Raw genomic sequence first — 13,874 nt, forward strand, 5'->3', positions numbered from 1 at the left:
ATGAACCTCCACACTGCCACCATTCCCTGAGAGTGAGCACTAAATCTTCAATCTAATCCCACCCTATGCTTCCTACACTCAGGAATCACATCCTAGAATATACCCAAAACTAGCCCCATAAGGCAGCCTGACCCTGGTGGTCTAACCGTATACCTTGCCTCCTATGGACGACTGTGTTCTTGGCGGCTGCCTCTCTCCTGCTTCCTCCCTTGGGGCTGACTGCTCAGCCTGCCAGCTCTGACATGTGCTGTCTCCCACCCTCTGACTCCCCTCAAGCTGCAGTGGGACTAGGAGACTGGCAGGAAGCTATGGTACAACTGGAACACAGGCAGGCCGACCTGCAGTCCCTAGGCCTGGCCCCATCCCTCCATGTACACACACATATATGTTGGCACACACACAGTGGCACACATGCCAAAGACTCTCTCAGCTGACACACAGATACACTCTCAAGTATCTACTGATAGACACTTATGCGTGCCAAGTCCTCTTCCTCAAACACACACACGCCTCTCTTTCTTTCCCCTCTCGCCAGGAGTGTTTTCCCTCCTCCATCCCCTCTGCCTCTCATCTGGTGTCCCACCCTCACCCACCTTCCAGCCCAAGGTGGGGACAGACACCTGAGGGGCTGCCAGATGCTTCCCCGCGTGGGCCTGGGCCGCACTCATGCTTCTCGTCCATCCTGCCCACAGGGGACTCGTGGGGGATGTTAGCGTGCCTGTGCACGGTGCTCTGGCACCTCCCTGCAGTGCCAGCTCTCAATCGCACAGGGGACCCAGGGCCTGGCCCCTCCATCCAGAAAACTTATGACCTCACCCGCTACCTGGAGCACCAACTCCGCAGCTTGGCTGGGACCTATGTGAGTATCCAGAGTAGGAGTCTGGGAGTTGGGGAGGAGTGAGGAGTTGGGGGAAGACAGTCCTAACCGTGGAGGGTCCTGGTAAATGATGGGGTGAAGAGGGGCTCTTTGGCTCCCACCAGTCCCCGTCTGGCTTATCTACTGCCCTTCCCTCTTAGGTGGCCCCCCCACCTCCCCATCCCTCGCCCCAGGACTAGGCATGTGGGCAGGCCTCGCACCCGCCTTGGCCCATTGCCCCACTGGCTGCCAGCCCAGCCACCCGCCTCCCCCTGGGGGCTGGGGAAGTCTCCTCTGTTTACACCGTGTTGTGGTGTCTCTTGCGCGGGCGGGGTTGGGTGGGGATGGAGGGGCCCCACCTCCCATGCCTGCGTTCCAGCTCGCCTCTACCCCCAGACCTGGGGCCCTGCTGCTCTGGACCCAGGGGCCTCCTTTCCGTCTGCCTCTCCCATCCTAGCTGGGCCTCCTACGGGGGTTATGGGGGAAGGGGACTGTAGGGAACCCAGGCAGTAGTGGCAGGGGGTTTAGGGTGTGGATGGAGGTGATGCTATAAGGATTTGGGGGTGGTCCAGAGGTGTTCAGAGAGCCCAGGAGAGAAGGAAGGAGGGTCGGAGGAGCCGAGGACCATGGGGAACCGGCCCCCTCTTCCCGTGTTCCTCTTCCACATCCCAGACTCTACTCTGGAGCCAGGGAAAGAAAAGGGAGGAGGGTGGCGGGGGAGCTGGCTCCAGCCCCAGGATACACCGAGGAAATTAGTTTGTCTCTGTGCTTGTCAGCGTGTGAACCTCCCCCTGGGCCCTTGCCTATCCCAGGCCTCTCCCCTTGCTTCTCCCTTCTTTCCCAGTTACACATCTCCCTCATCCCTTTCCCTGGGCCCCAGCCGCTCCCCAGAGGGTTGGCAAGGGCTCTGCCTTCTTCCCTATACCATGCTGTCTTCCATAGCCTTCCTCCTGTCCTACTCATGAGACTGCCTCCATTTCTTCCTTCTGCAGCCTAGATCCTTTCAACTGAACCCTTCCTTCGGAGTGTTAGTGAGTACCCATCTCTCCCCAGCCCCTCAGCTGGTGGGCCCGGTGTGTCAGTGGCAAATGGGACTCTGGTGCCAATGGGCCCCTCTCATCTCTCTCTTGTTCCTTGTGCAGAAAACCTTTACTTCATTCCACTGCCCCCTCTAGTTTCCGACCCTTTTTCTCTCCTGGCTTTCCCTGCCAAATTTCTCGAAGGAGTGGTCTACACCCTCTGCCTCCACTTCCTCTCCACCCACTCACTTCTTAACCCCCTGCAATCTGGCTTCCAGGCCCCAGCAGTGGTTCTCTCCAAGGTCGTCAGGCACCTCCTTGCCAAGCCCGACAGTGTTTTGAAGGCTCATTCTCCTTGCTGTCTGTTTTGCAGCCACACTGCTGAGCACTGCTGCCTTCTCGAACTCCTCTTCCTTGGCCTCTGCACTCCCCTGGGCCACCTTCTACCTCTCCAGCCTCGCCCCCTGGTTCCTCCAGGCTCCTCTTCCTCTCTGTCCTGCCTCCACAGCGGGCGCTCTCCCAAGGTTTGCCTACCAAGCCAATCAGCACGTCCTTCCTGAGCGTCTCCTGCGTCTCCTCCTCCTCTTTCTACGCCTCTCCATTGGAGAGCTCATCACCGCCACTGCTTCAGCTGTCATCTGCATACAAATGATATCCTTATTGGAGAAACTCAGGGAGGCCATGAATAGAGAAGCCTAGCATGGAGACAGGGCCAGTGTCAGGGGACACAAAAAATAGACACTTTGGGAGCAGGTATCTCCTCGGTGGTGAGCCAGCTGCTCTGCCCTCCTCCTTCCCCATCACCCTCTCCTTTTCACAGCTGAACTACCTGGGCCCTCCTTTCAACGAGCCTGACTTCAACCCTCCCCGCCTGGGGGCAGAGACTCTGCCCAGGGCCACTGTTGACTTGGAGGTGTGGCGAAGCCTCAATGACAAACTGCGGCTGACCCAGAACTACGAGGCCTACAGCCACCTTCTGTGTTACTTGCGTGGCCTCAACCGTCAGGCTGCCACTGCTGAGCTGCGCCGCAGCCTGGCCCACTTCTGCACCAGCCTCCAGGGCTTGCTGGGCAGCATTGCAGGTGTCATGGCAGCTCTGGGCTACCCACTGCCCCAGCCACTGCCTGGGACTGAACCCACATGGACTCCTGGCCCTGCCCACAGTGACTTCCTCCAGAAGATGGATGACTTCTGGCTGCTGAAGGAGCTGCAGACCTGGCTGTGGCGCTCGGCTAAGGACTTCAACCGGCTCAAGAAGAAGATGCAGCCTCCAGCAGCTGCAGTCACCCTCCACCTGGGGGCTCATGGCTTCTGACTTCTGACCTTTGCCACCTCCTCTTCGCTCCCCCTTCAAACCCTGCACCCACTTTGGGAGAGCCAGCCCTGTATGCCAACACCTGTGAGCTTCTGGCCCTCTCCTGGACTGGCTGGGCGTGTGATGCTATCAGCCTTGTCTCCTCCCCACCTCCCAAAGGTCTGAGCTGGGGAGGAGGTGCAATAGGCCCTGTCCTGTCCTGTTTCTACAGGAAGTCATGCTCCAGGGAGTCTGAAGTGTTTCAAGTTCGTGCAGAGGCTGTCATGGCCTCCTGCTTCTTGCCTACCACTTGGCCAATGCCCACCCAGCCCCTCAGGTGGCACACCTGGAAGGCAGGAGTTGAGGGGCCACCACCACACATGCCTTTCTGGGGTGAAGCTCTTTGGCTGCCCCACTCTCCTTGGATGGGTGTTGCTCCCTTACCCCCAAATCACTCTATACATCCAATTCAGGAAACAAACATGGTGGCAATTCTACACAAAAAGAGATAAGATTAACAGTGCAGGGGTGGGGTCTGCATGGAGGTTCCCTATAAACCAGAAGAGAAAATACTGAAAGCAGAGGGACAGGGACAGACCACAACAGACCAGGAGTCTCCAAAGCACAGAGTGGCAAACAAAAGCCAAGCTGAGCATCAGGACCTTGCCCCAAATTGTCTTCCAGCATTACAGTGCCTCCTCTCTGCCCCCTTTCCCAGGGTATCTGTGGGTTGCTCAGGCTGGGGAGGGCAACCATAGCCACACCACAGGATTTCCTGAAAGTTTACATTGCAGTAGCATTTTGGGGTGTGGGGTGGCAGCTCCCCCAGGCCCTGCCCCCCAGCCCCACCCACTCATGACTCTTAAGTGTGTTGTATTAATATTTATTTATTTGGAGATGTTATTTATTAGATGATATTTATTGCAGAATTTCTATTCTTGTATTAACAAATAAAATGCTTGCCCCAGAACTTAGTCTCTTTGCCCGGCCTCACCCCTCCTGGTGCTCATCAGACTCTCTTGCCGCCCTGGCTCCCACTCCCTGCTTGCCTCTGGTGAAGCTGCACAGAGCTCTGGGAAGAGGCGCTCTTCCTCCCCGCACTGGGGTAATGGGCGCATCTCAGACTTGTCCACTCTTGCTCCCACCACCAACCCCTTGATCCCTCAGTCCTCCCACACAGCTTCTGTCTACTCCAGGTTTCCCTCACCCAGCCTTTGCTCAGTCTTTCTCACCTTTCTGGGATTTGTTTTTTTTTTTTTTTTTTTTTTTGAGATGGAGTCTCACTCTGTTGCCCAGGCTGGAGTGCAGTGGCGTGATCTCTGCTCACTGCAAGCTCCGCCTCCCAGGTTCACGCCATTCTCCTGCCTCAGCCTCCCGAGTAGCTGGGACTACAGGCGCCTGCCACCACGCCCGGCTAAGTTTTTGTATTTTTAGTAGAGACAGAGTTTCACCATGTTAGCCAGGATGGTCTTGATCTCCTGACCTCGTGATCCGCCCGCCTCAGCCTCCCAAAGTGCTGGGATTACAGGCGTGAGCCACCGCGCCCAGCCTCAGTTTTTCTTTGAGAGAGTCTCACTCTGTTGTCCAGGCTGGAGTGCAGTGGCATGATCTTGGCTCACTGCAACCTCCACCTTCTGGATTCAAGTGATTCTTGTGCTTCAGCCTCTCGAGTTGCTGGGATTACAGGGGTGTGCCACCACACCAGGCTTTTTTTTCTTTTTTTTTTTTAGTAGAGACAGGGTTTCACCATGTTGGCCATGCTGATCTCAAATCCTTGACCTCAGGCGATCCACCTGCCTCAGCCTCCCAAAGTGCTGGGATTACAGGCGTGAACCACTCTCCCGGCCAGCCTCACCTTCCTGGATTGCATGAATGGTATCAAAGGTCTGTCTTCCCACCTTGAATTTCTATTTCTGCCCTCTGGCCCAGCCTCCTTGTGATGAGCAAAGCTATTCATCTGCCCCTCTGGTGCTCTACCCTGAGCAGTCAGCTCCTGGGCTTCACTCCCCAGCTTCCCCAGGACTCCTGCCTGTCTCTGTCCACTGGGGCTTCAGGAGCAGTGACCCTCACTTCAACACCCTTCCTCTCTTCAGGAGGGAAACAGACTGTGACCAAGTCACAGTCCTTAGCTGTAACTCTACTCCTTTCTCTCCAATGTAAGACAGCATATTCCAGAAAAGAAAAACTCAGATTGTGAGAGAATGGGATAGGTGCTATTCAAAGGATGCCCTAAGCTCAAACCTCAGACTCATAACCTATGAGTGACCAGTTTCCCCGTCAGTAAAGCGGGGATAATTAAATGCCCTTCTAAGATTGCTGGAAAGGATAACAGGAACAACAAAGGGCAGATGCTTGGCTGTAGCAGCAGCAGCTGTAGTCATTACAGATTACTTAGGCTCTAGCAGCATGTCATGACACTTTAGTTAGGAACCACTGGGTAAGTCAATGGATGAACAGCTCCCACGTAATACATGGATATTTTATGAACCTTGAGAGCTTGTTTGGAGGTTCTAGCAGGGGAGTGAGGCTACTCGTATACCCTTGACTAAAGACTGATCCTCCTCTATCAGGGATGGTTGTCCTCTTCGATCGAGCGCACAGCTTCGGGAGGGACGCACATGGAGCGGTGAGGGAGGAAGAGGACACCCGCCTAGCCAGCCAGATCAGCCAAATCAACCCTGGTGATCAATGGGGTGACAGATGTCACAGCCAGATCGTCCTCACCTCCTACATGAGTATTTTATAAGGGCCTCCTGGAGACAATACCTTAAGTGAAGAAAGGAAGAAATGATGGCAATGTCAATCAGTTGACAAATATTTTAAAGACCTAATTACCTGCCTGTCACTGTGCTAACTGGTGTAGAAAAGCCAAAAGAAGCCTAAAACCTAATTTGGCTCCTGCCCTTACAGAGCTTATAATCTACCCGGGAAGAAAAGGTCAATGTACCTGAAATAATAAGGGCCACATGCATACCTGTGCAATGCAGACACAGAGCTGCCGGCAAGTGCAAGAACCACTAGAAAAGGGAGAGGTCAGAATGTAGGTGCAAGAGCTACTGACTTGCTTGTGGGTGAGGCAAGCCAGCTCTGCTGAATGTCCCTGAGTCATCTGGCCCAAGTTAGAGGGAACATGCCCCACCCTGAGGGGTCCAGACTCCTCAGGTCGAGACATCTGCCCAGGCATGGCCAGGGGCACCTGCAGGCCCTGCCCCCTGTATAACAAGATAGCAAGGAGAGGGTATCAGGGCTGTCTCCATACATAGTCAAAATAAGCCACGGCCTGTGATATGCAAAGCATTAAGTAGGGGCTATAAGGAATACAGAGGTAAGTAAGGAGGAGGTCCTATCATCAGAGAGCTTACACAGTGCTATCCTGTCGAGTTTCTTGGGGGCAGCTTTTGAGTCTTCTTCTTCTCACTATACCAGCACCCAGCTTAGACTCCATCCTAAAGAAGGTGCTCAATGAGTGTGTTGGACAAAACAATCTAGAAAAAGGAATAGAAACCCTTCCCTGCGAATGGTAGAATATAAGGCAGAATTTGATTAAATGCAGAAAGATCCATGCAAAATACTACAGAAGACTAGGAAAGACAGACTGCATCTAGTTAGGTGAAGGCCCTCTAGGCTGTGAGCCCTATTAGGGGAGAAAACGGCATCTGAAGTTCTTGCTGACTTCCACAGCTGTATTTCCAGTGCAGAGCACACAGCAAGTGCTCAATAGTTACCTTTTCCATAAAGGCATGCAGTGGGATTTAACACCCTTCTTGGAGGATGGGCAGAATTCAGACAGATGGAGATGGGGCAGAATAAGAGTTAGTTAAGTGTGGCCGGGTGTGGTGGCTCATGTCTGTAATCCTAGCACTTTGGGACGCCAAGGCGGGCTGATCACCTGAGATTGGGAGTTCGAGACCAGCTTGACCAATATGGAGAAACCCCGTCTCTACTAAAAATACAAAATTAGCCAGGCGAGATGGTACATGCCTATAATCCCAGCTACTAGGCAGACTGAGTCAGGAGAATCACTTGAACCTGGGAGGCAGAGGTTGCGGTAAGCCAAGATCATGCCATTGCACTCCAGCCTGGGCAACAAGAGTGAAACTCTGTCTCAAAAAAAAAAAAAAAAGAGTTAAGTGTATTTGTCTTTTTCTTTTTTGTTGTTGTTTTTTTGAGATGGAGTCTCACTCTGTCACCCAGGCTGGAGTGCAGTGGTGTGATCTCGGCTCACTGCAAGCTCTGCCTTCCAGGTTCACGCCATTCTCCTGCCTCAGCCTCCCGAGTAGCTAGGACTACAGGTGCCCGCATCATGCCCGGCTAATTTTTTGTATAGACAGGGTTTCACCATGTTAGCCAGGGTGGTCTCGATCTCCTGATCTCGTGATCTGTCCGCCTCGGCCTCCCAAAGTTCTGGGATTACAGGTGTAAGCCACTGTGCCCGGCGTATTTGTCTTTTTTGAAAAAAAAAGACAAATAACATCTTGAGGGTAAGGCCCACGATTTATTCATCTTTGCATCACTACGGCATTTTAGTGTTTTGTTTTTTTCTTTTGAGACGGAGTCTCGTTCTGTCACTGAGGCTGGAGTGAGTGGCACGATCTCAGCTTACTGCAATCTCCGCCTCCCAAGTTCAAGAAACTCTTCTGCCTCAGCCAATTACAGGCGTCCACCACTATGCCTGGCTAATTTTTGTATTTTTAGTAGAGACAGGGTTTCACCACACTGGCCATGCTGGTCTTGAACTCCTGACCAGCACTCCTCAATCTGATCTGCCCACTGTGGGCTCCCAAAGTGCTTGGATTACAGGTGTGAGCCACTGTGCCCAGCCCTACAGCATTTTGGTGTAATGCCTGGCACAGTAAAACCTTGATAATTTTTTTTTTTTTTGAGACAGAGTCCCACTCTGTCTCCAGGCTGGAGTGCAATGGCGCGATCTTGGCTCACTGCAACCTCCGCTTCCCCAGTTCCAGCAATCCTCCCACCTCAGCCTCCTGAGTAGCTGGAATTACAGGCATGCACCGCCACATCCGACTTTTTTTTTTTTTTTTTTTTGATTTTTTTTCGTAGAGATGGGGTTTCGCCATGTTGTCCAGGCTGGTCTTGAACTCCTGATCTCAAGTGATCTGCCTGCCTCGGCCTCCCAAAGTGCTGGGATTACAGGTGTGAGCCACCACACCCAGCCAAACCTTGATAATTTGACTTAAACTGATTTAAAGAGTGTCAAGACATCAGTTAATAAGGTTGCTGTATTAGAGAAGAATTTAGCCGGGCGCGGTGGCTCAAGCCTGTAATCCCAGCACTTTGGGAGGCCGAGACGGGCGGATCACGAGGTCAGGAGATCGAGACCATCCTGGCTAACACGGTGAAACCCCGTCTCTACTAAAAAAAACCTAGCCGGGCGAGGTGGCGGGCGCCTGTAGTCCCAGCTACTCGGGAGGCTGAGGCAGGAGAATGGCGTAAACCGGGAGGCAGAGCTTGCAGTGAGCTGAGATCGGCCACTGCACTCCAGCCTGGGAGACAGAGCGAGACTCCGTCTCAAAAAAAAAAAAAAAAAAGAGAAGAATTTAAAAAGTGTGTCAAGACAATAGTGTTTTGGAAATTGGCAGAAAAGGCCAGGCACAGTGGCTCACACCTATAATCCCAGCACTTTGGGAAGGTGAGGCAGGAGGCTTGCTTGAGCCCAGGAGTTCAAGACCAGCCTGGTCAAAATGGCGAAACCCTGTCTCTATAAAAAACACAAAAATTGGCCAGGTGCGGTGGCTCAGGCCTGTAATTCCAGCACTTTGGGAGGCCGAGGTGGGTGGATCATGAGGTCAGGAGATTGAGACCATCCTGGCCAATATGGTGAAACCCCATCTCTACTAAAACTACAAAAATCAGTTGGATGTGGTGGCGCACGCCTGTAGTCCCAGCTACTAGGGAGGTGAGGCAGGAGAATCGCTTCCTGCTGACAGAGTGAGACTCCATCTCAAAAAAACCCAAACAAACAAAAAACAAAACAAAACAAAATTAGCCAGGCATGGTGGTACCCTGTGGTCCCAGCTACAAGGGAGGCTGAGGCAGGAGGATCGCTTGAGCCTGGAGGTCGAGGCTGCAATGAGCTGTGATCACACCACTGCACTCCAGCCTGGGTGAAGGAAGGAGCTGATCAATAGTCTCAGATGACCCAGAGGAGCTGGCTGCAGTGAGCCAAGATCCCACCACTGCACTCCAGCCTGGGCGACAAGAGCGAGACTCCATCTCAAAAACAAACAAACAAACAAACAAAAACATCTAGAAAGGTTAGCAAGATCACAGAAGGCTTTTGTTTGTTTTGTTGTTGTTAAATAGAAGTGATCTAAACATGTTATTGTTGAGTGAGTAGGGGGCAGGTGGAGAAAAATGGGGAGGTTTGGCAAATGGAGTAAGGAGACAACCAGGGGAGAGCCAAAGGGTGTCTGGGCAGCCAAATAGAACCCAGTGATATCAGCAGGCACCTTTGCCGTGGACCTGTCACCATGGGCGGTGACATTCCTTAGCATTTCAGAGGGAGGGACAGACTGGAGAAGAGAGCATTTTCCAAGGCTGCGGATTGGCAAGGCAGGAACAGCAGAGAATCAAGGGGGATTCTAGGCTGCTGGAAACTACTGGAATTGGCTGGGAGCCAGAGCCAGGCAGTGTGAGCAGAGTGGTCAGTGGAGGGAAACAGAGGAGGGGAATAGGCCAGGAGAAGAATCCTGAATGAACAGCTCTGGGGTTCCCAAATGCTGAGGATGCAGAAGGCTCCCTTGGTGGTGGAGGGAGAGGGGGATGAGAGCACCATCAGAGAGGGCACTTCAGAGTGTGAGTTCTTGAACTCTCTCAAACAGCCCCTAATGATGGTGACAGGGGATGTGAGCTGTTCCTTCGTGTTTTGGCACTGTGTCCCACAGGCATCTTGTGAAAACGCCAGCACCATGGCACAGGGAGCACCTGGTAGATCATAGGGCATTAGCATTTTCTGTGAGTGAGTCATTGGTTTTCCATCCAGAACTGCTTCAGGAGATTTGATGAGTTTTGTTGGTTATCGAGGTTCTACCTCATAAGTATGGCCTTATGAGAGGTCAGATCAGAGAGTCACGTATCCAGAGGCTAACATGAGACTCTAAGACCTTGAAATGTCAAGGGGTGGAGGGTATGTTATCTCTGGTAGTCCTTATGTCCCCACAAGGATGGGGGAGTGGGCGAGAGAAGACCCTCCTCTCCGTCATCTCCAGATAGCATGTAAGGATTAGAAATCTCGTCATCATCTTGGGTGCTTGGAAATACACCTATGTTTGAAAGAACGAGCATAAAATGGAGAACTATCGCTTGGGGCAGGGGCAACCTCTGGGGGAAGTGGGGCTAGAGGAAGCTCTGATGAGAGATGGCAAAATACTCAGACCTTGCCAGTTTTCCACTTTTGCAAAGACTGACCCACCATCCAAGACTTACAGGCTGCCTCATGATATGAGAGACTCATTCAAGCACTGAGCTTACACACACATGCACACACACACTCTCACTTGCCACAGCCACCCCAAATGGGGAAGGGCAAAGGGAGGCCCTCTGTTCCCCTTAACCTAGAGGGCAAGGACTAGTGACTCAGTCCTGGCTGGGCACTCCAATGGGCAGCTCCCTCTCAGCTTCCCCTCTGCTGTGGAGCTACAACTGTCCCTGCCTTTGTTCCCTCAATTCTCAAGCTCCCTGACTCAGCCTCGTTCCTGAACTTCCCAGCAGGGGACAAAGCCCTTGTCAATGGGGTGGTGTGGGGGCAGTGGCAGTGAGGCCGATCTGGGGGAAAGCTGTAGGGCCCGAGTTCCAGTCCTTTTTCCAGTCTCAACCTTCAGGGTGCCTCAGCCTTGCCAGTTCAGCAGTCACCTCTAGGTTCCTCCCCAACTTGCCCAGATCTCTCTCTGAGGCCAGGCTGATGGGGTGGAAATGGTTAACTAGAACCTTCCTCCCACCCAACTGGGCAAAGTCTGACACCTGGTGGCCAAGGTGAGGAATGGCCAGAAGGCCCCTTTTCAAGTCTTCCCGGAACTGCTCCAGAGCCTGGATGGCCAAAGTGAAAGAGGTGACTACAGAAGGATGTGTGGAGGGTGGTAGGAGCAGGACAGAAGACAGCAGCGGCAGAAAAACCCAGAGACTCCTACCTCTGCCCTCAAGCTGCTGCCATGGAAGCACACTAGGCCAGAGAACCTGGACCAGGAAAAGAGGGAGTGTCTGGGAGGGCAGTGAGGGGCCAGGAATGACTGCCTGAAAGAATTCTAGCCCACAGGGTGAGGAATGGGGCCCACGGGGTGTGAGTATGTTGGGGGCGGGGCCACGGGTATTCTGGCTGCCCAGAATCTCCTGAGTGGGACTGACTTCCAGCTCAGGGTAGGTGGCAGAGCCCAAAGGCCTGAGGAAGGAGGGTACTGGCGAGAGGGAAGAAGAGCTGGATCCACCCCACAGCCCACTGGGCCCCAGGCAGCTGCTCCCCTCTCTCCACCTGCCTCTACCTTCCCAGCTCTACCTTGCTCTCCCCACAAACCTCATGGTGAGGAGGGGGAAGGGAATGCAGGCACAGTGCTGAGGCCCCCATCCTGCCACATTGTCTGAGCTACACCAGACCTAATCCTTCTTCCCTTGAGTGCAGTCAGCGGTGGGCCTCAGCCCCTGGGAAGGTGCTGGGTTCCTGTTTCAGTTCTTTTCTCTCCTGGACCCCCAGGACTCTGGACTTGGCCCTGAAGCAAGGGTGTTGGGTATTATTACCAGGCTGAGGTGCAAAGGTCACTCCTACTAGTCTCATCACCAGCCTCTGGGTGTCGGGGCTGACATAAGGGTCTCAGGACATTCCCCCAGGGAGAGAGAACTCAGCACCCAACCCAGACCTCTGGCCTGGCCATCCAGCCTGAAGCCTGAACAGGCTCCAGGACAGCAGTTTAGGGAATGAGGCCAGGATGCTGCCTGAGTAGGGGAAGGGATTCTAGGCAAGAAGGTACAGAAGGTGGATAGGGTTGGAGAGCAAAGAAGGAAAAAGACCTGAGGATGGGAAGGCCAAGGTCCAGCCTAGTCAGCAGTGCACCTTAGGAATCCAGGTGCTGAGTTAGGGAATGCCAGTTGGACAGGGATGGTTCCAAAATCCCTAGGTGCCAACTCTTCCCTGGGGGCCCAACCCCACTGCCATTTAAGAGAGAACAGCGATGCTGCTTGCAGAGAGTTCCCTCAACTCCAAGCCAGAAAGCCAGGCCTAGGGTGCCTGCACTTGAGCTGACCACTCTGAATCTTTTTCTTGGGTCTGGGGGTAGCTGAAGCCTGAGAGAGACATCTTCCAGGCTGGGTGGGTGCCTGAGCCAGGCAAAGCTGGGGAAGCTGGTGGGGACAGCCCAGCCAACATCTACAGAGCAGCTCAGGATGCCAGAGGCTGCCCAAGGAGAAAAGGCAGTAGTCCCAGGCGGTGGTAGGAGCTGCTGTGGCTGCCCAGCAGCACACCCCATTTCACGCTCCCTGGGCGGTGGCAGGGCCCCACGGCTATCAGCTTTCAGGGGTAGGAGGGACTTGGGAATGAGGAGGGGTCTGCCCCACCCATGGCTCCCTACTCCCTCAGGGCTTGGACTCAGGAGGTGGGTGCCACACACCTCTAGAAACAGCCCAGGAACCCTTGCTGAGGCCCTCTGGGGAGGGGGTAGTCAATCCCCCAGAGCCTATATGCCATCCCTACCTAGCATACTCAGCACCTGATTGGACTCAGCACCTAGGCCCTTCCCAGCCTTGGTATAGAGGGCCTCCCTGCTTCCATCCCCAACTCCGCAAGGACACTGTCTCCCTGAATGTGGGCCCCACTTAGTCCACAAGGCAGATGGGGGGATTAGAATAGGCCCAGCCCAAACAATACAGCAGAAAGGGCCCTCCAGCTCCATGCAGTGCCCTGACAAGCTCCCTCCTCCACCAGCCCGCCTCCAGGACGCGGATGGGGAGAGTCAGGCAGGACACGGACCCTGAAGACATGGCCTGCTCCTATACCTCCCCTTTGGTGGTCTCCTCTCCAGAGCAGCTTCCTCCCTTGTGCCCACAAGTACCAGTGGCTTAGCCCTCTTCCAGTGCAGAGCACCCAGACCCCAGAGCAGGGAAAGGAGGAGGCAGAGGCTTCTGAGCAGGCGGCAGCCCAGGAGTCTGTGCCCCACCCTCCCAGTATCCCTGGAAGGAAGAACCGGATGGGATCTCTGGAGGGTGATTAGAGCTGGGCTGGTCCCTGTGCTGGTTCCCAGACTCCCACTGGCCAGTACTTTTGCCTCCTGCCAGGAAGTTGATGAGGGGGAGGCAGCAGTATGGGTGAGTCAGTGATGACAGGAGCCCAAGGGACAAAGGTCATGGGTGGAGAATTGAGAGACATTGTTTACAGCAGTCCACCTCCTCCAGGAGGCCTTCCAATGCTAATCATCCCTGTGGTCCTAACCAATCTCTGACCCACCCTTTCCCTCTTCTGGTAGGAATTATAGCCTCTCACTGACAACTGTGCATCTGTCTGCCTTGTGACAGTGAGCTCCTGGGTGCAGGACAGACTGTGGTTCAACTGGGGCCCTGCAATGCCTGTGACTCTCGGCAGTGATAATCATTGAGCTATACTTCTACTTTCAAAAACTTTTTGACATCTATTTTAATTAATATGTGGGAAAGTGCTTAGAACAGTACTTGGCACATGGTATGTGCAATATGAGTGTTAGGTTTA

The 13,874-nt window shown here is 53.8% G+C and overlaps 2 protein-coding genes across 11 annotated transcripts in view; one reads left to right on the forward strand and one right to left on the reverse strand.

Moving 5' to 3' along the window:
• The window catches only part of CLCF1 (cardiotrophin like cytokine factor 1), a 9,602-nt gene extending 5,459 nt beyond the window's left edge, over positions 1–4,143 (forward strand). For 2 of the 3 annotated variants that reach the window (XM_033205122.1, XM_033205121.1), the window contains exons 2-3: positions 693–859; positions 2,696–4,143. In XM_033205122.1, coding sequence (XP_033061013.1) covers positions 693–859; positions 2,696–3,190 — 662 coding nt within the window. In that variant the 3' untranslated portion in view covers positions 3,191–4,143. Of the gene's footprint in view, positions 860–2,695 lie in introns of all 3 variants that reach the window. The other variant, XM_033205120.1, reaches the window with a different exon arrangement.
• Positions 1–13,874, reverse strand: part of RAD9A (RAD9 checkpoint clamp component A) — an 83,651-nt gene that overhangs the window by 30,626 nt on the left and 39,151 nt on the right. The window lies entirely within an intron of this gene.

Source organism: Trachypithecus francoisi, unplaced genomic scaffold, assembly GCF_009764315.1.
Source record: "Trachypithecus francoisi isolate TF-2019V2 unplaced genomic scaffold, Tfra_2.0 Lachesis_group8, whole genome shotgun sequence".
Taxonomy (NCBI): domain Eukaryota; kingdom Metazoa; phylum Chordata; class Mammalia; order Primates; family Cercopithecidae; genus Trachypithecus; species Trachypithecus francoisi.